We start from the raw sequence: 25,848 nt of genomic DNA, 5'->3' as shown, positions 1-25,848 counted from the left end.
GGAGACACTCACATCACTAGTTATTCCATTTTCTTTTCCAAGGCACATGATTTGTATGATAAATGCAGTAGTCTCTATCACCTAAAGATTAGATTTAGAGCATTGCCTTTGTTGTTTAAATTACAATTCTGTTTTCTTCTCTGTTTCTAAATATTAAAACTCCTGAATTAATTTCAGAATACTTTATTGTATTTCAGAATACAATGTTGTGTATATTGTTTTTGTAATAATACATAATACTGGAGAAAGTTTGTTAATCTTTAGATTGGGTTCAATATATCATTTATATTTTGTGAATGTTATTTTCTTACATAAGTCTAATATTTCTGGAATAAGATCAGCAAATTTATGTTCTAATATGACTTCATGTAATATACTGTGGATAAATGTAACACATGAAGTTCTTTATCAAGCTTTTCTTTTATCCTTCTCTTTTCATGTATGCGTCCAGTTAACATTTCATGGCCTGTACTGATGGATACAAATGCTGTGCTTTGTTGCCCTCCTATTGCGTTCAGAAATTTGATCGTAATAACATGGGAAATAATCATAAGAGGCCAGCCTTCCTGCACAAAAGCCTACAGGAAAGAAACAAATGAGACCAAGGAAGCCAACTGTACTGATGAGAGAATAACCTGGGTCTCCACACCTGATCAGAATTCGGACCTTCAGATTCACCCAGTGGCCATCACTCATGACGGGTATTACAGATGTATGATGGTAACTCCTGATGGGATTTTCCATCGTGGATATCACCTCCAAGTGCTAGGTAAGGAGCATCATATATTGTGGTATTTCACATCACCAGATCTGTGACTGAAACAAACATCTCTTTGAATTCCATACACTTTATGTGAAAACTGAAGCATTTTTCCCCCTTTCCTCTCTGCAGTTACACCTGAAGTGACCCTGTTTGAAAGCAGGAATAGAACTGCAGTATGCAAGGCAGTTGCAGGGAAGCCAGCTGCTCAGATCTCCTGGATCCCAGAGGGGGATTGTGCCACTAAGCAAGAATACTGGGGCAATGGCACAGTGACTGTTAAGAGTATGTGCCACTGGGAGGGCCACAATGTGTCTGCCGTGACCTGCCATGTCTCCCATTTGACTGGCAATAAAAGTCTGTACATAAAGTTGAATTCACATAAGTGCCTGTTTCTTGTAGAAGAGTAAACTTGATGCTCAACTTTTTCTTCCATAGAAAATAATGAATAACCAAACAGTAGGTAAGAAAATTTGAGCTCCTAGCTTGAAAATATTCTCCAAAACTGAGAAATGCATTACGATGCTAGAATCTGTCTTTTAGTGGAACAGCCATAAAAACAGATTTTGTTAACTTAGTGATCTATAGGCTCTTACTTTGAGATTAATTCTTGATATGAAATATCATGAGTTTTATATAGTTTTAACAATCTTTGTTCAGTAGATAGCCCAGAATGGCAGTTATTTTCTTCCTGATTTTATTTATTGGATAGTTATTACTTTGTTACCCTGAGTAAGAGACAAGTAATTCTTCCCATCTCATCATCTGAAAGCAATCTATTAATTAATTCAGCAAATACTTATGGAATGCTATTTATAAGTTTGGAGCTGGTGATGCAAAGATGAAAAGATAAGGTCCACATCTTTATATTGTTTTGGGCAGGATAATCTGGTGTTTAGGAGCAAAGCCTTTTACTTCATATGGTTTTTGTTCACCAGCTATATGAACTTGAACAGTATTTAACATCTCTATCTCATGGTTTCTTTATCTGTTAAATGAAGACAATGGGATCCACCTAACAGGATTATTGGGTTAATTAAATAAAATTATATATATATATACATATAAATATGCTGTACATATAATTGTATTAATATATCTACTACATAATTGACACTCAGTAAATTTTAGTCACTAGATTTCCTTATATTAATAAATGTTGGCTATTATATGTATCGTATTAATAAAAATTAGCTATTGTGATAATTATTACAACTAATATGAAATATCATATTAATTATTCCTCATAATATCTTTCATGTTTATTTTCTGTTTTGCATCAGCTTTATTGACATATAATTTATATACCATACATTTCACCCATTTAAAGCATGCAATTCAATGCTTTTGTGACCACTGCTACAATCAATTTTAGAACGTATTTATCACCCCCAAAAGGAAACCATGTATTCGTTAGCTGTGTTTTCCATGATTAATCTCCCATCAAGTCTAGGTTCTTACTTCATACGTCTTATCTATAGATCAGTGCATTTATTTTCAGTATTACTTGATCTTCCCTTCTGTATACCAACATTCAACCCAAATTCTAAGCCTTTTTTTCCTTTTATCTCCTTAGGAGCTTTGCTTCATTCTCCTCTCTCTTTTGTTTAGTTTTTCATTCCTTAAATTATTTTTCTAAAGCTGCTCATAAAACATGCCTATTTTTCTTCTGTATCCAAAAACTTGGTGTTATGACTTCCTCAAACATTTAACTCTTGGCTTCCACTCATATCCAAGAATATTTTTAAAAGAGGACCCTACACTCATTGTCTCTTCTTTATCACCTCACATCTATTCCTTAACTCATTTGTGTCTCCCTGCGCAGAAAATGCTCTGATAAAAAGCATCTCCCAAGTGCCAAATAAAATATGAATGTTTCATTCTTTGTTCACTTAATTAGCTTCTTCATAATATTTATTACTTTTAAATGTCTCATATAATTTTATATATTTACTAATTTTAAATATCTTATTAGATTTTTAATAATATATTTTATGATTCTGTACCCCATGCATGTGGGCCTCTTTGGGCTCTTCAAAAGTGTCAAGTGCTTTTATTCCTCTGTTCCCTTTTACATGCAATTTCTTTTAATTTTAATTTTTAATTTTTTTATTTTTGAGACAGAGTCTCGCTCTGTCGCCCAGGCTGGAGTGCAGTGGAGCGAACTCGGCTCACTGCAAGCTCTGCCTTCTGGGTTCACGCCATTCTCCTGCCTCAGCCTCCCTAGTAGCTGGGACTACAGTCACCCACCACCATGCCCGGCTAATTTTTTTGTATTTTTGGTAGAGAGGAGGTTTCACTGTGTTAGCCAGGATGGCCTCGATCTCCTGATCTTGTGATCCGCCCCACTCTGCCTCCCAAAGTGCTGGAATTAGCAGGCATGAGCCACGGTGCCTGGCCTTGAATGCAATTTCTACCTCTCTGTAAGGCACTTCTTTCCCTATACTCTCTTCTTCCATTACATTTGATCAATTCCTGTTGAAGTGTTAAGACTTAGTTTGACATTAATCCTCTGGGATGATTTTCTCCGGCCTTGAAGTTCGGTTAGCTGTTCCTCCTCTGTGCTCTCAGAATGCTTCATGCATGCCTCTGTCAGAGCACCTCCACAGCCCTGTAATTGACTGCCCAGCACTGTTTTCATTCACAATGCTTCTGACACCAGATGTGTGTGAGTTTTTTTCCCCAAACCAACTAATTCTCCAACTCTCTAGACACCATCTAGGTGTCCTACAATTCAATTCAGACACTAACTACCTGGACTTAGCACAGACCCCACAGGTTAAAGGCTTAGTCTCATAAGACCTCCCTCACTTCAGACACCAGTCACAAGCCCCAGATTGCCACCTGAACTTCTAATCAACTGGCTATAATTTCAGAGAGTTCCCACGATTCCCTTGTCAGGTTTAATAATTTGCTAGAATGGCTCACAGAACTCGTGACAACCTGAAATAATCAAAAGGATCAGAATCCAGTTTAAAAGAGTTTATTTAAGCAGAAGTCTGAGAACAGCCATTCGGGTAACACAGACTCCAAAGGAATGGGGTCAGTGCTTCAAAATTCAAACTTAAGGTCTTGTTTATAGAGGCAGAAAAGAAATTCAATAGGATTATACCTTTTTTACATACAAGGCTGGTTTATGAGTTATAATGATTTAATTAATTAAAGTTACAGTTTGTTCTTTTCTGTACAGTTTGTTTTCATTTCCTTTCCAATTTTAAGAGTACAGTTAACATTTCATGTTAGGCAATGTGATAGTTATTGTGTGAGAGAAGAAAGAAGGAAGTTAATCAATAATGAAGACCACAGTTTAGAGGGAAGGGGTCTTCCCCTGCACCGTTTAGTCATTTACAGCAGTTTACAACACAATGTAAGCAAGGAAAAAGGCTAATGTACAATCAGGGAAATTAAAGTTATGGCTGCCTAGGTCGTAGCTGCTTGTTTACGTAACTCAGGTCCCATAATCACATTCCGTTAAGGTTCAAAATGTTTTAAAGTTCCAAGAGCTTAGATTTTTAAATTACACACTCAGGAATGCACTTTATTTACTATTACTAATTTATTATAAAGTGGCCAACTCAGGCACAGATAAAAAAAAGAAAATAAAGAGATGCGTAGGGCAGAGTATGGAGGAGGCAGCTTCTGTGATGTCTCTGGGAGTGCCAACCTCCCAGCCCCTCGGTGTGTTCACCAGCTCAGAAAATCTCCCAACCCAGAAGCTCTCCAGACTCTGTCATGTAGAGTTTTTGTGGAGGTTCTATGACATAGGTGTGACTGATTACATTATTGGGCATTGCTTATTAGCTCAATTTCTAGCCCCTCTCCCCTCCCAGAAGGTCAGCGGAAGGGGACAGTGGTGGTATGCGGCTGAAAGTTTCAACCCTCTAGCCATGCCTTGGTCTTTCTAATTATCAGCCCCATCCTGAAGCTGTCTTCAGGCTCCCAGCCACCACTCATCTCATTAGCGTACAAAAGATGGATCACTGTGGAACTTCCAAGAAGTTTAGGAAAAATCCTTGGAAGTGTGCCAGGAACTGGGAGACAAAGAACAAATACATACATATTTCTTATGATATTACAGCCATTTACTTCTGTGACTCTCAGCACAGCATAAGGTCCTTGAGAGTTGGAACCACTTTTTTTTTTATTTTTGCATTCCTAAAGTCTGGCACAGTAGCTGACACATAAAAGTCACTGAAGAATTAGGTTCAAATCATTGCAGATTCATCTCTACATATTCCATTCTACACTCCAAATATGACTTAGGTGAACTCATCTTTAAAACTTTTCTCAAGTTGTTTCTTTATCTTGAAAAGTCCTTCTTTTAACCTATTCAGTCCTGCAGACCAGCAAGGCCCAGTTCAAGTCCTGCTTCTCCCTGACCTCCGTGTTAGAGTTGATTAAACGTTCTTATTCCTTAGATGATTTATAATCTGTAATGTTCATCGAGCACTGTTTTCTCAATTGTACATTTAAACTAAAAAGTATCAGAGACAAGTCTCAATTAATTTAGAAGTTCATTTTGCCAAGGTTTAGGACAATTTGCACAGATAAAAACAAAACAAAACAAAATAAAAAAACACCACAGAGTCTGAGAAACAGTCAGTGATCTGTGTCTTTCTCCAAAGATGACTTTGAGAGCTTCAATATTTAAAGGGCAAAAGTGCACTGAAGGGGAAAGAGGAAAGGTATGGTAATTTATAAGTTGCAAGAGAAAAGGAGCAGGTAGGGGAATAGTCAGTTATGATAAGGTGAACATAGAGTAGCTACCTGTGGAGAAATTTATGTTTTATATGTAGCTATGTGCTTAGGAATAAAAGGAAAGGCAGTTGCTTGCATGACTCAGCTTTCAGCTTAATTTTTCCCATTTGGCATAGTGAATTGGGGTCTTGAGCTTTTATTTTTATTTCATATAAGTTGTCGTTTCATTTGTATGAGTCTGACTTCTCCAGTTAGATTATGAGATATTTTGAGAACTGTAACCATATCATTTTCTTATTTCCTCACAATGCCTAGGATTGTCTGACATTTTTCTAGTTTAGTCTTTGAGCAGGTTATTTAATGGGATAGAATAACTTCTTCGAGCCAGGAGTCAGACTTGTATTTAGAGTTCACACATTCTTTAGGTGGCCAATTTCTTCTTTTTTTTTTTTTTTTTGAGACAGAGTCTCACTCTGTCGCCCAGGCTGGAGTGCGGTGGTGCGATCTCGGCTCACTGCAACCTGTGCCTCCCAGGATCAAGCGATTCTCCTACCTCAGCCTCCCGAGTAGCTGAAATTATAGGCCCATGCCACCACACCCGGCTAATTTTTGTATTTTAGTAGAGACGTGGTTTCACCATATTGGTCAGGCTGGTCTCGAATTCTTGACCTCAGGTGATCCACCCACCTTGGCCTCCCAACAGGTGTGAGCCACCGCACCCTGCCTAGGTAGTCAATTTCATAGGATAAGAGACTTCAGAATTATGCTTCTGGCTGGGCATGGTGGCTCATGCCAGTAATCCCAGCACTTTGGGAGGCTGAGGCAGGTGGATCACCTGAGGTCAGGAGTTCGAGACCAGCCTGGCCAACATGATGAAACCCCGTGTCTACTAAAAATACAAAATTTAGCCAGACATGGTGGTGCATGCCTGTAATCCCAGCTACTCTGGAGGCTGAGGTAGGAGAATCACTTGAACCCAGGAGGCAGAGGTTGCAGTGAGCTAAGATCGTGCCACTGCACTAGAGCCTGAGAGACAATTCAAGACTCCATCTCAAAAAAAAAAAAAAAAAAATGATGTTCCTAATTAGTTTGATTTATCTTTTCAATAATTCCTAGGGCCATTTCACAGATAAATAAAATGAAAGTAGGAAGACGTAAAACACCTTGCTAAAGAGGTTACATCAACTTAGTAAGAAAATCACTTCAATGTGTGGAAAGTGTTATCAGATCAAACCCCAAATATCAAGAGTAATGTTCTTTCAAAGGCTAATATCTGCATGGGAAGTTGGAATATACTGGGGAAAGCTTGACATATTGCCTTTCTTATAAAATTGGAAAGTATTAGCAATGCATAGTGTGCATTTATTTGTTCAGAAAATATTTGTCGGAAACCTACAAGGTATAAAACACAAACGTGGTTCCTAAACTCTGTCATGGAAGAATGATGTATCAGTAACATTTGAGTTGTAAGTTAGAAGGTTTCATGATTATGACAGTCTGTAAACTCTTTAGAATATTTTAAAATGTTCTTTAAAATGTTTGACTCTAATTTGTAATTGGAAGAATCCTTGAAATGATTTTTTTACCCCTGTCTGTATTTATAGGTCTCAGAAGCTCAGGATCTCCAGCATTGGACTTACTGATCATTCTTTATGTGAAACTCTCTCTTTTTGTGGTCGTTCTGGTCATCACAGGATTTGTTTTCTTCCAGAGGATAAATCATGTCAGGTAGGAACTAAAGACTGAAAAGCATAAGACACAGTAGAAAAAAAAAAAAAAAATCATTGTAACATTTTGAGTTTACAGTGTACTGGGAAAAGCTTGACACTTTTTTGGTTATGTTGTATTCTCCCTCCAGCCCCTTCTTTAATGTGAAGGCATCATTAACAACTGAGAGCCCAGGCAGCTGTGCCTGCAGCACTGGGCAAGAACTTCACTGTGAAAGTGCTTCATTGTGGTTTTAGTCTAGGAGAGAAGTGGCCTAGCCCACGTCTTGAGAATTTGGTGGGGGAAAGTTTCTGGGGCTTCTCAAGTGTTTACTTTCAAATTTCTCTGTAAAGGGCTTGTGTTCATTCCTGCTTAATTAAATATTTTATGGGTTTTTTCCCTAAAGAATGAAAATCAAAAGAGCTGAATGTCAATTTATATTTGATGAGACATCGCAAAAAAAAAGCAGTCATTTGCAATAAGCCTTCAGGTTCAAAGTCTAGCTTAACTTCTTTTGTGACTCGATGTGATAGTTACTAATATGGTTTGGTGCTGTGTCCCCAGCCAAATTTCATCTGAAATTGTAATCCCCATGTATTAAGGGAGGGACTTGGTGTAGGTGATTGGATCTTGGGGGCGGTTTCCCCCATGAGGGTCTTGTGACAGTGAGGGAGTTCTCACAAGAGCTGATGGTTTTATAAGTGGCAATTTCCCCTGCTCACTCTCCAGTCTGCTGCTATGTAAGACATGCCTTGCTTCCCCTTCGCCTTCTGCCATGATTGTAAGTTTCTTGAGGCCTCCTAAGCTGTGTGGAACTGAGAGGCAGTTAAAACCCTTTTCTTCATAAATTACCCGGTCTTGGGGAATTCTTTATAGCAATGGGAAGATGGAATAATACAATTACCAAGACCTGTTTCAGACTCAGCATACGGTGTAACTACACATGGAAAAGCTTCATGCCAGCCATCATAAATGCCTAGGATACTTTATCTACTTTTGCATTTTCCTTAGTAAATTTCTGTTTGCAAATGTGACACAACTGCTTTTCAAAATAAAGAAGAAGATGGCTCAGCAAAAGGCAAATAATGATGCTGGGCAGTTTTTCTACACCCTTTGGGTTTTTTGAATGCTGCTTTCCTCACAGCTTCTTGGCTCCTCTGCACACCCGAGTTGCTAATCAGTGCTGCAATGGCAGGAGCCACTGCAAACACTGTCCGCGAGTCAGCTAGTAGCTGACCTTCCATCCATTACTTGCTTGTTAGCAATTAGTGGGGCAGTAGCATTGCATGTTTGGACTGATCATTGAGCAAATGGCTGAGTCATTTTTAGCAGTATTTGCATTTTAGCAGAAACTGTAAGTTGATCTCAATTAAGGAAATGTCAGTGTCATTGAAGATGACATTGAAGGTCCCCTTACCTTTTAGAGCTCTAATGTCTCAGTTCCCTTTCTTGTTTACACTCTAGGTTGTAGTAGTTGGATGGTTTAATGATGGTAAGAGTAAGACATTGGTGAAATCCTTATATCTTCTAGGGCCACTGTAAACTGAGATCCTATATTCACTTGATACAGATGGTAATCCTGTACTAAAAAGTGATTTTTTATTTAAAAGAAGACATTTCTTATTTAAAGTAGCAGGTTGATATGGTTTGGCTGTGTCCCCACCAAAATCTCAACTTGAATTGTATCTCCCAGATTTCTCACGTGTTGTGGGAGGAAACAAGACGAAGGTAATTGAATCATGGGGGTCGGTTCCTGTGCTATTCTCGTGATAGTGAGTAAGTCTCACAAGGTCTGATGGGTTTATCAGGGGTTTCTGCTTTTGCTTCTTCCTCATTTTATCTTGCTGCCACTCTGTAAGAAGTGCCTTTCACCTACCCCCATGATTCTGAGGCCTCCCCAGCCATGTGGAACTCTAAGTCCAATTAAACCTCTTTTTGTTCCAAGTTTTGGGTATGTCTTTATCAGCAGCATGAAAACAAATAGATGATTTGGTCTATTACTTTTATTTTTAGCAAAGCCCTAAAGGAAAAAATGAATGCATAAATTGGATGATATTATATGCATATGGTTATTTAATTGCTGAAACAAACAGGCCCTACATCTCAGTGTATTCACACCACAAAAATTTAATTCTTGCTCACATCCCACTCTTTGCAGTTGGTGGGGCTGAGGCAGGGCAGGGAAGAGAAGTGTTGCTTTAAGCTATCATTTTATCCTATGCCTCTGCCCTTCTTGGAATATTATCTAGTTCAGCTGGTGAATAGGAAACAGGGAGAGAGAATGGAGGATGTTATGTGGGAGGTGTTTATGGGCCAGGCCTGGAGTAGTAATCACTTCTGCTCACATTCCATTGGTTAGTCCTTAGTAGCATAGCTCTATGAACATCCACAGAGGCTGGAAAATGTAGTCTAGCTGACTTGGAAGAAAAGGAATCAGGTTCACTGCAACATCTAGCCCAGTCTCTGCCCATAATAAAGAATAGAACAAATACTAACATTAACACTTACCCTTTTTGTAATTGAACATGAGTAAAAAATAACTAAATTAGGAAATTATATATATACATATATATAATATGATGTAAGCTCTTGTGTGCCTTTCTTTTTTATTATAATTCCCTTATGTTTAAGACAGGGCATAGAATGGGAAGCAGTCCATTAATACAATTTTATAACAGACTAAAAAAATACTGTGGCAGGGATTACTTGTTACCTGGTTGTATTAGTCTGTTCTCATGCTGCTAATAAAGTCATATCCAAGACTGGGTAATTTATAAAGGAAAAGGTTTAATTGACTCACAGTTCCACATGGCTGGGGAGGTCTCATAATCATGGTGGAAGGCAAGGAGGAGTAAAGCTACATCTTACATGGCGACAGGCAAAGAGACAGTGTGTACAAGGGAACTCCCATTTATAAAACCATCAGATCTCATGACACTTATTCACTACCATGAGAACAGCATGGGAAAGACCTGCTCCCATGATTCAGTTACCTCTCACCAGATCCCTCTCATAACACATGTGAATTATGGGAGCTACAGTTAGAATTGATTTCCATTGATTATGGAATTGATTATGGGAGCTACAATATGGAATTGATTTCCATAACACATGGGAATTATGGGAGCTACAATTCAAGATGAGATTTGGCTGGGGACACAGCCAAGCCATATCACTAGTCCAATGCCCATCCTCCCCTTTCTCCTTGTGGCAGATGAGTATATCCATGACTCTGAATCTTCACCTTTCCCTCTATCCATATAATTTTTCAGTTGACTGTAGAGTTCTTTCCATACAGAGAGTACATATTTATCCACCCTATGCAGTTTGCTTTGGCCAATAAAATGAGGTGGAAGTGTTGGTGTACCTGTTTTGAGCACAGGCCTCAAGAACTTCTGTTCTACTTGTTACTCCATGAGAACATGCTTGGCCCAGTCAGATGGAGGATGAGAACCATGTAAAGCAGAGCTGTGTCCCCTCAGTACCATCCCTAACTCTCTGTTGAGGCCAACCTAGAAGATGCAATAGTCAGCCATTCCCTAAATATATAAGGAAGCTCAGTCAAGATGGGAAGACCTGACCTCCGCTTGATCCCAGGTGTATAAGCAATTGTTGCCACAGAAGTTTTATGGTTGTTTGTTATACAGCATTCTTGGTGTCTTAGGTAATTGACACATTGATTAATAGCATAACTCCAATTTAATTTATTGTTGGAATGTACTTAGCTAAAAGGCATTTCTCAGTTTCCTTTGCTGAGTATGCCCACTTGCATAAGTTCTGGAAAATGAGATGTAAATACAAATCTTGTGTAATATTTTCAGAAAATCTCTTTAAAGAGGAAAGAAGGGTCTTCTTTTGCTTCTTCTCGTTGTCTCCTAGACTGCAACATTGGTAAGGTGAGTGATGGTCCAGCAGTCAACTTGGGCCATGGATGATGTTGAGGATAGAAGCCACTCAGTAGGATAGAAGAAAAGAAAGATGGAAGAAGTATCCTAGGCTTGATGACCATGAAGTTTCCCTATAAACTCGCAACCACCTATTCGTTGACTTCTTTTGTGTGAGAGTGAATAAAATTTTGTTCATGCCAGTGTTACTTTAGGTTTTACTCTACACGTAGCTAAACTTAATCCTAATTGATACAAATACCTAGTTTGTTAATCTGAAGGCTTGCGTCAATCTTGCTACAAATTATTTTCTACTCATATCCATTTTCATGTCCAATTTTTGTTCTTCCCCTAGTGACAATGAAATAGATATTCCTACTCATGTCCAGTTGTTATGGTCTATTTTCATTCTGCCCATAGAGGTAATGAAAAGAGGTAACTTCAGAAGATAGGAATCATAGGTATGAGTATTATCTCTGTGACAGTTCAAGAAAAATTGTTGGTTATATAAATGCAAGGGATGCTCTGGGCTTGTGCTTGAGAACTTGGAGATACGTAAAAATGATCTAATGGCCAATCCCTAGATGTGTGAAAACATGTCAACATTATGGAATTCAGAAGGAAGATAAAGATACTGTTATGGGCTTTTAGAGAGAATGTGAGTAGGAGAAACAGGAGAACTGAAATCTATGAAATTTTCTTTGTATTAAATTTGTATTAATTCTTTTTTCCACTGGATGGACTTTACTGTTTCTAGAAGAGATTTATGGGAATTCATGTTATTTCTTTATCCCATTGTCACTGCCATGATTAGATTGAAAGAGTAAAAAGCTACAGCGACTATCCCCATCCTCCCACTCCTATATAAAGATAAAAAAACTCCACATTTTTTTTCCTGAACACTCATACGTGTTCATATAGAGCTGACCTTTGAACAACATGGGGGTTAACATGCATGCTAACCCTCCATGCAGTGGAAAACTTGCATATAACTTTTGACTCTCCCAAAACGTATCTACTAATAGCCTACTGTTGACCAGAAGTCTTACTGATAACATAAACAGTGATTAACACACATTTTGTATGTTATATATATAATAAAGAAAGCTAGAGAAAAGAAAATATTAAGAAAATCATAAGGAAGAGAAAATATATGTACTATTCATTAAGTGGAAGTAAATCATCATAAAGGTCTTCATCCTTGTTGTCTTCTCATTGAGTAGACTGAAGAGGAGGAGGAAGTAAAGAAGTTAATTTTGCTGTCTCGGGACCACAGAAGTGGAAGAAATACACATATAAATAGATTTGTGCATTTTCAACTTGCTGTTCAAGGGTCAATGATATACATGCCCAACAAATTAACTGTGGTCCTAAATACAGGGAGACTGGGAGCAACTTTTAGCAGAACACAACTGAGAGCCACTAGATGGTGCTTCAACTTAAGTCTCTTAACATTTTGAAGCAAGCTAAGATCTACTAACCTTAAGCAATGTAATCCTGCATTAAAAAAATTTTTTTCCATACTTCTTCTCCATTTACAAATTCTTTAGGTCTTCTTGGGTGGTTTTGGAACAATTACAGAAGGAAGATAAATGAAGGATGATAAAATGATTTGACTTGAAATTAAGGGGAAAAAATTGTTTTAGTTCCTAAACTTGAATTGTACTACCCCTTTCATTTAATGTTAGTAAAAACATTTTGTTTACCATACAAGATAAAGAGATATTAATAGATTCACTTCAGGGAATGGGAAATGTGAGTTTATCTTAGTGGTTAAACCAAGATTAGTACTTGTTTCTTAAACTGGAAAGTTGAGATCACTCAATCATAAAATGCAAATAACTGCTTGTTCATGTTAATGGCAGCAGATGGTTAGAGCTACAAATAAAGTTAACTGGCCTTCTTCACTTCCTAGATCCTCCTCCATATCTCCTCCCCCATCATCTTTTAGAGGCATGTATGGTATTCTAAAGTTAAAAGGAAGCTACAGATAAATGAGGTCAACTTCCTCATTTTGAAAAAGAGGAAACTGAGACTCTCAGAGTTAAGTGACCATGGAGTGTTACTAAGAAGCCAGCTGGCCTACTTGGCTTGCTGCTGAGAGGTGGGCAGCTACCCTAAGGCCACAGTCAGACATGGCACAACTAGGGGAAGAGGGCTGACTATCTCTTTCTTGGTCCTCATCTTACTAATGAGGACTGAGAGCGCTTCAAGTGCTTTCCCTCCTGTCTGATTGGCCAAGACCACATGACAATTCTTTAGCCAATCCTGGCCAAAGGGACTGAGATTGTGTTTATGTTGATTAGTCCTTTCATGTAGGTGGGACTAAGATCAACACCTTTCACCAGACACACATCTAGTGGGAGAGGAGTGAGTGGGACTTGAACAAAACTGGGGCTTTGTTAAGAAGGAGAAATGAAGAATGCGTGTGAAGCCTTGATGAGGGGGATGATAACAGTCAAACTTAATTTTAGAAGGCACAGAAGAACATTGCAGGCGGATGCGGGCAGGGAAGAAAGGCATGCTGGGAAAAGAGGACAGTATGGATGAAGGCAAAGAGGTGTAACAGGGTGTGTCTCTTTCAGGGCAACGGGGAAATTGTCCATATCGTCTCCTCACACAAACTCTACATTTCGTAAAGTCATCCGAGGACAGAAGACTGCTATTAAGAATGCCAAGAGAGTTTTGCAGGACAAGCAAATCTTGATCAATTTATAATGTTTTCTGAACAGAATGTCCAAATATTCTGACTGATTCACCCAACACTGATTTTAAGATTAAATAAGGAGCCAAGAGCATTGGTTTATACAAAGTAGAGAACCAAAGAGAGGCTGGAGAGAGGCAGTGAGTCTGACAGACGATGTCTCTACTCTCAGAAGGGTGGGACTTGGTTTCTGAACGGGGTAAAGCTGGCAGAGTGAAGACATTTCTCCTTATTCTGGTTTTTCTTGATAAAATACGAAAATTATTCTTGCTCTTAACCCAGCTGAAGAGAGGGTTTGGGGGATAATCTTTATATGTTTATAAATGTCCATGTGAAAAGTGTCATAGAAACACAAAGTCTTATTATCCATCCTACCTGTTTCCAAATGCTCCTCATGCGCACATTGGTACACCAACAAAATGTGAGTGTGTTCTTCCCTAGAATGTCTCTTCTCTCTAAGACATGGGGGGCCAACACACAGATACAACATATTTAGTTGTGACTTCTTCAGTTTGAAGTTCCCACACATTGAGGAGAGAGCTCTTCAGAGTATAGTAGTCGCCAAGGAGGAAAGAAATAAGCATCTCTGCACAGGAGAAGGAGGTCATGGGGCTAATCAAGAGAATTTGTAAATATGACGTGAGGGTGACAAAAAACATTCACAGGCTCACATTCAGAAAAAATAAATTTAACAAGATACACTAAAACAAGAGGAATCGTGAAGTTCAACCAAATGTTATGACTTTTAAGGGAAAAGAATATGGATGTATTTCCAAATCACTGTCATGATTTGCCTGTTCCTAAACATGCCATCCTCCTGGGAAACAGGTTGTATGTGATTATGAGACTAATCATTTACTCCTGTTTCTTAACATAATAAAAATGCCTGACTACATCAAAACTTTTCAGTTTCTCAAAACTTAATGTTATCTTTCTGAAAACAGCAAGAGACCTGCTGAGGAGGGCAGTCTGTGGCTAAGATGAGAGTTTACTATACTTCTGAAGGACATTTTATCTACCATGCTGCTTCCTGGGGTGCTGTGGGGCCACAGAACCTGGAGAAAGAAGCAGGTGCCCTCTGCCGTGGGCACTGTGTGGTCAGGTCATGCTGTTGGGAAGATTAATCTCAGATGTTACTGGCGAGCCTTGGCATGGACATAAATACTTCTGCGGACCTGACTGAAGCTGTGTGGGAGACAGGAGCCAGATGAGGTCTTTTTTGTGTGTGTCTCACTACAGAGCTTACAGTTTATTTGCAATTCTTGCACTCCCAACTTTAAGGCTTTTTGCCTGAGGACACCATCTGCGACATAACACCTACAAAAAAACTCTCCCACAAACTTTCCCATATTCCATGTAATGGAAAATTGCAACACAATTTACAAGACATTGAAAACCAAGGAGCGGCCCAAGATGTCAACTCCAAGAAGCTACAGTAAATGTCTTGGGACCAGAAAGAATGATTAAACAACTGGCATTCCAGCAAGAAGCATCTGTCTTTTGTCACTCTCTCCAAAGCAACATAAAAATGTGCAGAGGAAGGCCGCTATTTCAGCAGGGGCAAAGGAGGTCAGTTGTTTGTAACATTTTCCACCATTCTCTCACAACCAAAACCCAAATCCCATTACTTTCCAGCTGCCTATCAGGAGAGGGTGTTTGCTGATGTGGCCCAAGGATGCCTAATCGCTATCCCCAGTAACCCATGGCAGCCCTTGCATCCTGGAGGATGATTAAATGGCAGATCCTAGGGAGGAGTTGGATGTGAAACTTTAGCCCTATGCCAAACTGGGCTTAGGTTTTTACATTTTTTTTTGTTTTGCCTTTTTTCAGATTTCTATCCAAAACATGCTTTCCTTGGCAGCCTCCCCAGAGGACTGTGAAGTCATAGTGCATAAATTATCCAACTCTTACCTCTGCAGGATGGTAAAACAGATTTAAGAAGACTTGCAAATTGCAGCTGTTCTTGGGCAAGGGCTCTGGCCAGGTAGAAACCAGCAGATCCGCCGGCAGTGCACATGCATACACATAGGCTGTGTGATAATCCATCTTCAGCTGTCATCGAACACTAGAGCGAGGCTATCTGTGTTCACCCAATCACTCCAGATTTGTGCTTAACTTCTCACAGTTAGTTGTTCTTTTCTTTAATGACTGCTTTTCAAAAAGACTAGGAAGTGTGGAATTTATCAATATTTCTTATTAATGGGTATAAGTTGAAATAGTTGCATCCTACCTTTTCAATCTGTTCTCTACCACACTCCTTTTATTCCTAACCACACATCCACTGTCCAGCTTTCTTAGACATTTCTCTGTATCCCTTCCTTACTGGATTTTCTGCCTTGGCTGGCGCTGTTTCTCCTAAGATGAAGGTCTTTACTCTCACCCCTGTCTTACGAAAGGCTGTTTTCTCTTCAAAGCTACTGCATCTGTGAAAACTTCCTAGGTGCCTGGTTCTGACTGAGGCATTGCTCTACCATAGCAATTCTTTTTATGGTATTTTCTGGATGATTGAGGCCCTTGGCTTTACAGGGGTTTGTTTTCATGTGTCTCCACCACTAAGTTGTGAGACTCATGAGGGCAGACGCCACATCTCATTTACTTTGATGTCTTTCAAACTGCCTAGCACAATGTCTTATATATAGGGAATACTTAACAAACATACACTGAATTTGAATTTAAAAACTCAGCGACTGAGAAATATATGACCACTAAAGGGATACATGGATACGTTCAGTGACATGAATAAATAAAGTTCTATATGACAAAGAATTAGATAAAATATTTGCAACATGTGTAAGACAAGTTGAGTACATGAATGCCAACAAATCCAAAGAAAAAGACAGAAAATCCCATAAAGACATGGGCAAAGGAAATAAAATGTCATTTTACAAGATAGGAAAAATAAATGTTTAATAAACATATGAAATGATATTCAAACTAAAGAGTAATAAGAGAAGTGCCAACTAAAAATACCTGCGATATCATTTTTTCATGTATCACATTGGTAAAATTAATAATGTTGATAGTATTAACTATTAAGAGAGGTATAGGGAACATGCAGTTTCTGATGGGAGTTCAAGTTAACATATCCATTTCAGAGAGCAGTTTACAAATATGACCTAGTAATTCCACTTTTCAGTGTCTACTCAAAGTACTACTGTTTGTGTGCGCAAGGAGGTAAATATTACAACATGACTTGTAATAGCCAAAAAAATGGGAAATAAACCTCACTATCCTTTTTTAGGGAAATGTAATGCTATGCAACAGCTAAAAGCAATGAGTTTGCCTCGGCAGAGTAGCCTTCTCTAACTGAAATACCAGTCCTGCCTATCTCCTTTTACCCACTTTCTTTGTCTTCATAGCACCTATCACTTCATGTTATTATATTAGTTATGCACATGCTTATTTAGCTATTATCTTTCTCCCTCTCTAAAATGTAAGACTGATGAGAATAGAGATGTAGCCCATTTCTCCAGTGCCACATAGGGAGCCTCCAGCAGATATTGCCTGGTGTACCATAGGGACTCAATAAGCTGTTATTGAATGAATAATGTTGAACTATATATAGCAACATCGAAAACTCACGAAGGCATATTGATAAGAAGAAAAATAAATTTACAGAACAATTCATATAGGATGATATAATTCACATAGAATAAGTACAAAATGATTTCTTTTTGTAATATTATTCTAATAATTTCACTGTCTCCTCGTTCCCTCCTGTTTCTAACGTGGTTATTCTAGATGCATTACCTCAGCAGAAAGATGTAAGTGGACAAAAGGTGGAAATACCACCTATATGTCTCTTCCTACCTCTGCTTTTTAAAAGCATCCAAGTTTTAGGGGAACAGAGGGAATTCTGAGTCTTCTCTCCCCTCCTACCCTCGAGCCTAAAAAGCAAAACAAAATAAAAATTCCTTGAACTGAGAGGAGTAGGACAAATGGAGCAAGCAATGGGACTGTGGATTCCTTTGAGAGAAGCTATCTGTCCCAGGCAGTACCCAGAAAGTGAAAGACCCCAAAGGGAGTTTTAGCAGAAAAGAACCTGGATGGCATTGCAGGAATTCTCTTGCTATAATAGCACTGCAGATAGAAGACTGATTCTTACTCTTCCGACCTTAATGTGGCAAAGGCAGTCTCCAGTTCTAAAGAGCTGAAAAGATGGGAACAAGAGTTTTCTTCCGAAATGCCTACGGCACAGAGGATTTGGAGGACCAGATACTTTTCTAACCGTTACCAAATTTAAATGCAACCATGATGGAGGGAAGAATAGAAGGGACTGATGGACTGGGAGTAATTTTTTCATGAAGCTAGCTTCATAATGCATAATACATCCTCTAAATATTAATAGTTTCTCTTACAAATCAGAGTTGAGACTAGGCTTTTACACCTGTATGTATATAGTTTAATATGTACATGGAAAAATGTCTGGAAGGTTGCAAGCATTGACAGTGGGTGGTGGTGAAGAGGGACTTGCTCTGTAATGTTTGAATTTTGTACCAAGAATGTATTCATGTATTTTGTGTTATTAAGAATAAGTATTTCCAAAAAATAGAAAGTAAAACAATCCAACATACTTTCTTGCCAAAAGGTAGAGCAAGAGTTGTAGGGGTTGCTGAGGCCACGGAGAGGGACTGAGGTTAGAGCTGACAGGCTACTAAGAGTAGATCCAAATGAAGCTGGGATGCAGCTGGCCAAATACTGTTCGCAAAAAGCTGTGATTCTGCACTTTTGTTTCTTTTTCCTGTAGTATTTTTCTGGCCTGCCTACAGATCTGTTTGGGAGCCTAAATATCAAAATTTATGAGAATTTATAACTCAAAAATTAATCAAAGGCATATGAGGAGAAAGATGAAACATTAAATTCAAGTTCTGTCATGGCTATTTCTTCTTAATTATTTGGGAAAACAATCTAAAAATCTGATATTTATGACCATCTCAGACTTTTATAGCTGGTTTCAATTCCAAGCATGTTAAATTGTGTGCAAGTTAAATTTTATTTTCTAAGTGTCATTGCTCTAGCTAGTATTCACTTAAAATTAATTTTGTTTTTCATATTTTGATGCCTTCTGTTTCTTGAAGTTTATAAAAGATTTGAAATTGTTTTTAGTAAGTTAATACAAATTTAAATATAAAGCTACTGAAGGAAAAGAACTTAGATTTTGTAAAACATTTCATTTTTAAATCACCAATGCGTGAGGATCGCAGACTCCAGGTGTACTGATGCTTATCTTTAATGGTCTCTATTAGAGACAGTGCCTTTTAACCTTTATTGTTCCATATTGTGACTCAGCTTCTTCCTGTCAATTAACTCATACTTTTGAAGAGAGATTCAATTGGCCAGAATGAGGTCATCCTCTCTTTTAGGTAGTTACTGTTGACAACAGTCGTTTGATGTGTTTGATTCTTCTATTGTGACTTCAGTTGCACCTATCATGATGTAGTATGCACACAGAAGATGCTGATTTAAGCACAAAGCACATGTATTAAGGAATATAAGGTAGCTCATGGAATCTCCATGGTTGTAGCTTGGTCTACTGTCACTGTGGCCACTGGGCATTGGACACTGCTCCACCTCTCATTGTCTACCTGTTTGCATCACTAGCTCTTGCTTGATTCAAGATCCTAGGTTGGCAAGTGCACATCTTGCCTCTTCTGGGTCCAGGATGAAAGAAAATGCTCAGCCTCTCACCAAGACCTAGAAGGTAGAGAATTCATAAACAGTGAAGGGGAGTTCAAAGGCCAAGAGGGTCTTAAAAACTCAGTATTGTCTATCACAAAGATTAAAGTGGAATCTTTTTGCACCTACTGACCCTGAGAGGCTTATAAAACACTGGCCCACTTAATATTGGGTTTTAAATTTCTACCTAAATGTATTAGTTTTCTATTGCTGCATAACAAATTAACTAAACATTTAGCAGCTTAAAATAAAAGTAAGCATTATGTCACACCGTTTCTATGGGTCAGGAATTCAGTGACAGCTTAGCTGTATGGTTCTGGCTCGAGAGCTCTCATGACATGGCAGTCAAAATGTCAGCCGGGCTGCAGTCATCTGAAAGCTCGATTTGGGCTTCAGGATTCACTTCAAAGACGGCTTATTCACATGCTGATAGTTGATGCCTAGGGTTGGCAGGAGACTTCTGTTCCTCACAACATAGACCTCTCCATAGGGCTGTTTGAATGCTCTCATGGGGCTCTCATAATGTGGAAGCTGTCAGTGATCCCAGAGAGAAGAAAGTAGAAGCTGCAGTGTTTTTTTTAACTGACATTTCAACCAGGCGCAGTGGCTTACACCTATAATCCCAGCACTTTGGGAGGCCGAGCCAGGAGGACTGCTTGAGCCCGAGAGTTTGAGACCAGCCTGGGCAGTATAGTGAGACCTCAACCTATAAAAATTTAAAAAAAAAAAGAATTATCAGGCCATAATGGTGCATACCTATAGGCCTGGCTACTCAGGAGGCTGAGGTGGGAAGATCGCTGGAGCCCAGGGGGCAGAGGTTGCAGAGGGCCGACATTGTGCCACTGCACTCCAGCCTGAGTGACAAAGTGAGACTCTATCTTAAAAAAAAAAAAAGACATTTCTATTTCTGTGCAGTATTCTACTGGTAACACAAGTCATTCCTAATCAGTGTAGAAAAGAATTACACTGGGGCATGAACACCAGGAGGAGAGGATCACTGGAAGCTGGCAGACTTAAGCCAAAGCAAAATAGAAATTTGTGAATTACCTGGTTCATTTCACAAAGGTAGTGGATTCAAATGGATCCACTACCCATGTGACTCTGGGATATATAGACACAAAGGAGGTTATCATAATCCTTGATTTGACTTGATTTGAATCCCAAAAGCTTTGTTGAATCCATTAAATTATAATGATTAAACAAAACCCAGAAATTCAAATGTGTCACAAAAAGAATCAAGAATTTTTTTCAACTAAAGCCAATTTGGAAATTCTTTATTGAAAGATACTTCCTGGTCCTCTTCCAAAAATTGTCAGAATAAAATGAGAAATTAGAAAATTAAGAAGAAGTGCTCTTTTTGAGCATCATTTGGCTGTTTGGAAAGTTTTTAAAGTATTAGATTCTTTTCATCTAGAACTGTATTTCATCATGCAGTTTCAGACAGTGATGCTTAAAAGATAAAGATTGTTTTGCAAGCTTTAGGACAAGTCTTAGTCTTTTTCTTGTTTAACTCTCATGAGTTTAACTCAGTTTCTTCTCATTCTGCTGCTGCTCTCACAAGATCAACTGAGAAATGGGGAGAATTCTGACAGGGTTCTCCTTCTTGGCTCTAAGTAAAATTATTTGTATATATGTCTGTCTTAGTCTGTTTGGGCTGCTATAACTGCTATAAGAGAATACCATAAACTGTGTGGCTATAAACAACAGAAACTTATTTCTCACAGTTCTGGGGGCTGGGAAGCCCAAGAGCAATAATCCAGCAGGTTCAGTGTCTGAGGGCGTGCTTCCTGGTTCATGAGAAGCCATCTTCTTGCTGTGTCCTCTCCAGGAGAAGGGGCAATGGGGCTCTACAGAGTCTCTTATAAAAGAGTCACAACCTAGTCACCTCCCAAAGGCCCTACCTCTTAATCCTATCACAATGGAGGTTAGGATTTCTACACATGAATTTTACGGGGACGCAAATAGCCTACAGCATGTGTCTCTTTGGGTTTAAATAAATAACATCACATTTAAGATGAAAAGAAGAAAAGAAAGAAAATACATCCCAATGACTAAATTCTTCAGGGCAGAGACAATGGTTTACCATCTGAGGTGACAGGCATTCTAGTTCAGGAAAAGCTGGGGAATTTGCTGAGTTCAATGGTATGTCAATCATTTCAGCACTGCAAATGGGCTACAAACTAATGGTGGAGGCAAGACATAGTAGAAGGTCCTGTGAAATCTGATCGTTACAGAGTTATAAGGAGATCCCTTTGAACCAAAAGGAACATTTAGCTGGAACCTGTGTCAGCTGTATGCTAAAGCCAGCTCTTGATAGGTTGAAAGATTTATTATTAAATATTCAGGATATTTGTAAGCTGATCATTAAACCTTTGGTAGCTGGAAGTAGGACATAGTAAGAATACTTACACCACACTGCAAATCAGGGTTCCCTTTTCACCCATGTCAATAAAGAGGCAACTAATCGACATATCACAAGACCTGTAGGACGTATATGATGGGGATGTCTTAGAAGATGGTCCTATGATCTACAGTTTACAACAACCTAGTGGTGGGAGTAGTGGTGGGGGAAGCTGAACGTCACTGGAGACAAAGCTGGCTTGGCCAACTGAAGGCTATGCTCACAGGACAGAGAAAATTGGTCCAGGGAGAAATTCAGGGATTAAAGCCAAGAATACTTTTTTAAAAAGTAGGAAAGATGACTACATACTGGAATTGCATGGTATATAGCCTAAAAGAGCAATTTGGGATTTAAAAAGGAGAATGGAGCCAATACTTATAGAGGCATCTGCTTCATATACCTTAATCATTTCATCAATCTGCTGAGGCAGGTAGGTGTTAATGTTTTCATCTATTTTACAGTCAAAAACATTGAAGCTCCAATTATTAAGTGGTGGAGTCAGGATCGTAACTCAGGATTGTTCCACAACATCATTACCTCTTAGATCTTATTTTTCTAGAAAGTGGAAAAGGGAAAGAAAGAACAAGAGGAAGAAAGAGGAAGAAAGAGAAGGAAGAAGAAGAAAGAAGAAGGAGAAGGAGAAGGAGGAGGAGAAGCAGAAGAACAAGAAGAAGGAAGAAGAAGAAGAAGAAGAAGAAGAAGAAGAAGAAGAAGAAGAAGAAGAAGAAGGGGAGGAGGAGGAGGAGGAGAAGGAGGAGGAAGAAGAAGAAGAATTAGTAGTAGTAGTGGAATTGTTCTAGGACCAGAAATCTCCAGAAGGATCAGGAAAGTGTCTGCAAAATTAGTGAAGAAAGACATAAAGTTCACTGGAGGAATATCTGAGAAGGAAACTTCTTCACCCAAAGAGGAAAACAGAGTGACCTAAGAAATGGGTCTTGTAACTAAGTTTCTGCTGCAGAGTCAGGAAAGTGTATGAGCAGATAGGAGAACTGCAGTCTCAGAGGGAACAAAGGAACATTTTTATAAATTAGACCAAAGCTATCATGTATAGTTGAGAGGTCCGTACAGCTGTTCTACATTCCTGCTGAAGGGCCCGAAGAAAATTGGTAGGGATTTTTCACTGGCTTGAGACTGACTGAAGGGAAAGTGTGCTCCCCTTCAACTTCACCTTACTCCTATTACCTTTTTTGGGACCTCCAGTTCTTCAAGCTGGTACTCTTTGAGCATGAAGAAGGGGCACTGAGGAATGAGATTATGTACTCCTGGAGGGCAGGAAGTTGGCCTTCTTATCTGGTATGTTTCTTAATAGCATGGCATATTGGATGAACAAAAATTACTTTTAAAATAAATATGTTGAACAGACAACTAAAGTCTCTTCTAAAAATAAAATTGGCTTCAAGTTCTATAGTTCTACCTCTGTGGTCTCATTGCACAAACATACGTTTTAGATCTTAGGCTATTGAAGACATGTGTCCTGACTTATTATTTATAACCAAGAGAAATGAAAAATGCAACCCAAAAGCTTAAAGACTTTGCCTGAGGACGGTAAATAGAGCACATGCAAGCTGTTCGATGGCCAAGTTGAGGACCCAGAAATAAGCACCAATTATTCAATCAGGCGATGTGGTTCATGACCCCATAGGGGACTCTTTCCTTCCTGCTGTGTAACTCAGAGGATCTGAGACTGTGGGCCCAGACTTTGTTAGAACTTATTCTATCAAAGTGTTGTTTGCCTCTTTTTTTTAATTCTGGCTCAAAATCCAGAGGATGTTGAAGCATGAGCAGCCTCCTATCTCTCTCTTTCCAGGAGTAGTTACAATTCTTTTGAAGTTTGTAATGCAGGTTAAACTGTTCTTTTCTTTTGCCCAGGCAAAGAAAAGTACTGTCAGGTGAAATGAGATCGCTGTTGAAATTCAGTATTCACATGTGTCCTAGCTCAGAATGCTGAAAACCAAGGTACAAAAGATTCCAATGAAAGGAAGAGCTTGAATCACCTTCTGTTCCAGATGGGGCCTCACAATAGTTACAATTGCTTGTTCTGGACACATTTGCCCCTCCTTGCTTACAGGGGCAGCACCATCCATGAAATGTTTGAGATATCCAGGAGGTGGGCAGTAGATGAACAGAATATATTCATTATTACAACTGAGAATGCTTTTATTCTCCCTGTCTCTCCCCCAGAGTTAGTATAAACATATAAAAGACTCCTGAGTTTGAACTCGTGTGTGCCCAGTCTCAACTTTAACCATTTATTTCCCTTTATTTCATAATTTAAAAACTGAAAAAAACTGAAAGTCTGACAATGGTTCTAGATTTTTTCCTCTTTCAGGACAGCGATAGGGAAAAAAACCCACTAGAATTTGTTTGTGAAATACTGCCATTATAGAAACCTAACTGACCAAAAACCGAAGCTCTGTGTTCTAGTACTAGGTTTTAAGTACTTAGCTTTCCCACACCTTGATTTACTCATCTGTAGAAGGAGGAGTTTAGATTAGATAATTCTTACTTAAGTTACTTCCCCTCTAAGATCCTATGTGTCTGCAGCATCTGGGTGTAACTGCAGAACTTTAGAAGAAAAGTCTGGACCCAAAGGTATGGGTTTTAGATCTGACTTTGTACATTTTGCGGTTTTATTTCATCATTTCTAAGAAATGGAGAATAGTATCTATCATTTGGTGACAAGTGTAATGTGAGATTAGATATTTTCTTGTGTAAGTAATTTGCAAGTAAAATGGTCGATATAAATGGAAAAAGGTTCCCTTCCCCAAAATATTAAAGCATATTAAAAAGCTAGATTAATTAAGCAAATGTGGCATCTATGCAGAAAAATGCAAATAGATTCAAAGAATGAAGTCCAGAGAAGACTTATGTATATATTGACAGGTAGTTTATTGAAGAAAAATACACATAAGCAATACACTCGTGAAAAGGTAATAAATATTTCTACTAATCTAATAAATACAAATAAAAGCCACAATAAGATAACATTTTCTTCTCATTAAGCAAAAATGAAATATTTGCTATCAAATCTTGGTGAAAGTACAGGGAAATGGGTTCCATGATGCACTGCTGATGAGGATATACACTGGGACAGGCATGTGGAAAGGTAATTTGTCAGGGCTATAGCTTTTAATGTGTATATCCTAAGATCAGTAATTACTTTTTTCATATCTATACATGTACCTAAGAAGGAGTGAACAAATATATTCATTGCAACAGTATCTATAAGAGCAAAATATTTGAAATGACTCACTTATAACTCAATAGGAAGGTGGTTAACAAAAGGTAGCACATTCCAGCCTGACCAACATGATGAAACCACATCTCTACTAAAAATACAGAACTTAGCCAGGCTGTGGTGGCATGGTGCATGTAATCCCAGCTACTTGGGAGGCTGAGGCAGGACAATTGCTTGAACTCAGGAGGTGGAGGTTGCAGTGAGCTGAGGTCGTGCCACTGCACTCCAGCCTGGGTGACAGAGGGAGACTCTGTCTTAAAAAAAAAAAAAAAGTAACACATTCATGCTACAGAGTATATACAACAGTTAAAAAGAATGAGGTGGCTATCTGCAATCTGACATGGAATTCCCTCAATACACACTGTAGAGTAAAAAGCTAATCATAGAATAATTTATATTATTTATGTACAAATACACACTCATGAAACTATGTATTTCTATAGCACATACATGTGCTAAGAAATTCAGAGAAAAATGTTCTGGAAGGATGTACGATGAACTGGTAATAGTAGTCACCTTTAAGAAGGGGAGCAGTGATTAAGGAGACATAAAGTTTATCCATAGAATTTTTTTTTAGTAAGATTGTGTTCATGTATAATGTAAACATTAAAGAAAGTTTTTGTTTGTTTGTTTTTTAAAGGGAGATAAGACAATAAAGTTGAATATTTCCCATTCAGCCAAACTCAAATCTAACAATTATTTTCCTCCAAGTCACATGATATGAATTTCCATGCATACGCCCTGTGCTAGAACCATCCAACTCACTGACTCTGAACCCTT

The 25,848-nt window shown here is 38.6% G+C and overlaps 1 protein-coding gene and 1 long non-coding RNA gene across 6 annotated transcripts in view; one reads left to right on the top strand and one right to left on the bottom strand.

The window, feature by feature from the left end:
• Positions 1-25,848, top strand: part of CD200R1L (CD200 receptor 1 like) — a 61,019-nt gene that overhangs the window by 17,960 nt on the left and 17,211 nt on the right. Inside the window, exons 3-6 of one of the 5 annotated variants that reach the window (XM_023213222.1) lie at positions 452-769; positions 893-1,141; positions 7,063-7,186; positions 11,045-12,054. In XM_023213222.1, coding sequence (XP_023068990.1) covers positions 452-769; positions 893-1,141; positions 7,063-7,186; positions 11,045-11,060 — 707 coding nt within the window. In that variant the 3' untranslated portion in view covers positions 11,061-12,054. Of the gene's footprint in view, positions 1-451; positions 770-892; positions 1,224-7,062; positions 7,191-10,986; positions 12,055-25,848 lie in introns of those variants that run through there. The other 4 variants (XM_023213230.1, XR_003309896.1, XM_023213213.1 and 1 more) reach the window with 4 other exon arrangements.
• Positions 6,739-24,507, bottom strand: LOC111543342. The gene is made up of 3 exons (XR_002731820.2): positions 24,337-24,507; positions 12,209-12,273; positions 6,739-7,200 (listed from the first exon to the last, which is right to left on the bottom strand). It is a non-coding gene; the product is annotated as an uncharacterized LOC111543342 (long non-coding RNA).

This window comes from Piliocolobus tephrosceles, chromosome 2 (assembly GCF_002776525.5).
Source record: "Piliocolobus tephrosceles isolate RC106 chromosome 2, ASM277652v3, whole genome shotgun sequence".
Lineage (NCBI taxonomy): Eukaryota > Metazoa > Chordata > Mammalia > Primates > Cercopithecidae > Piliocolobus > Piliocolobus tephrosceles.
Note: the sequence above shows the minus strand (reverse complement) of the source record. Positions and strands in the feature narration are given on the sequence as shown.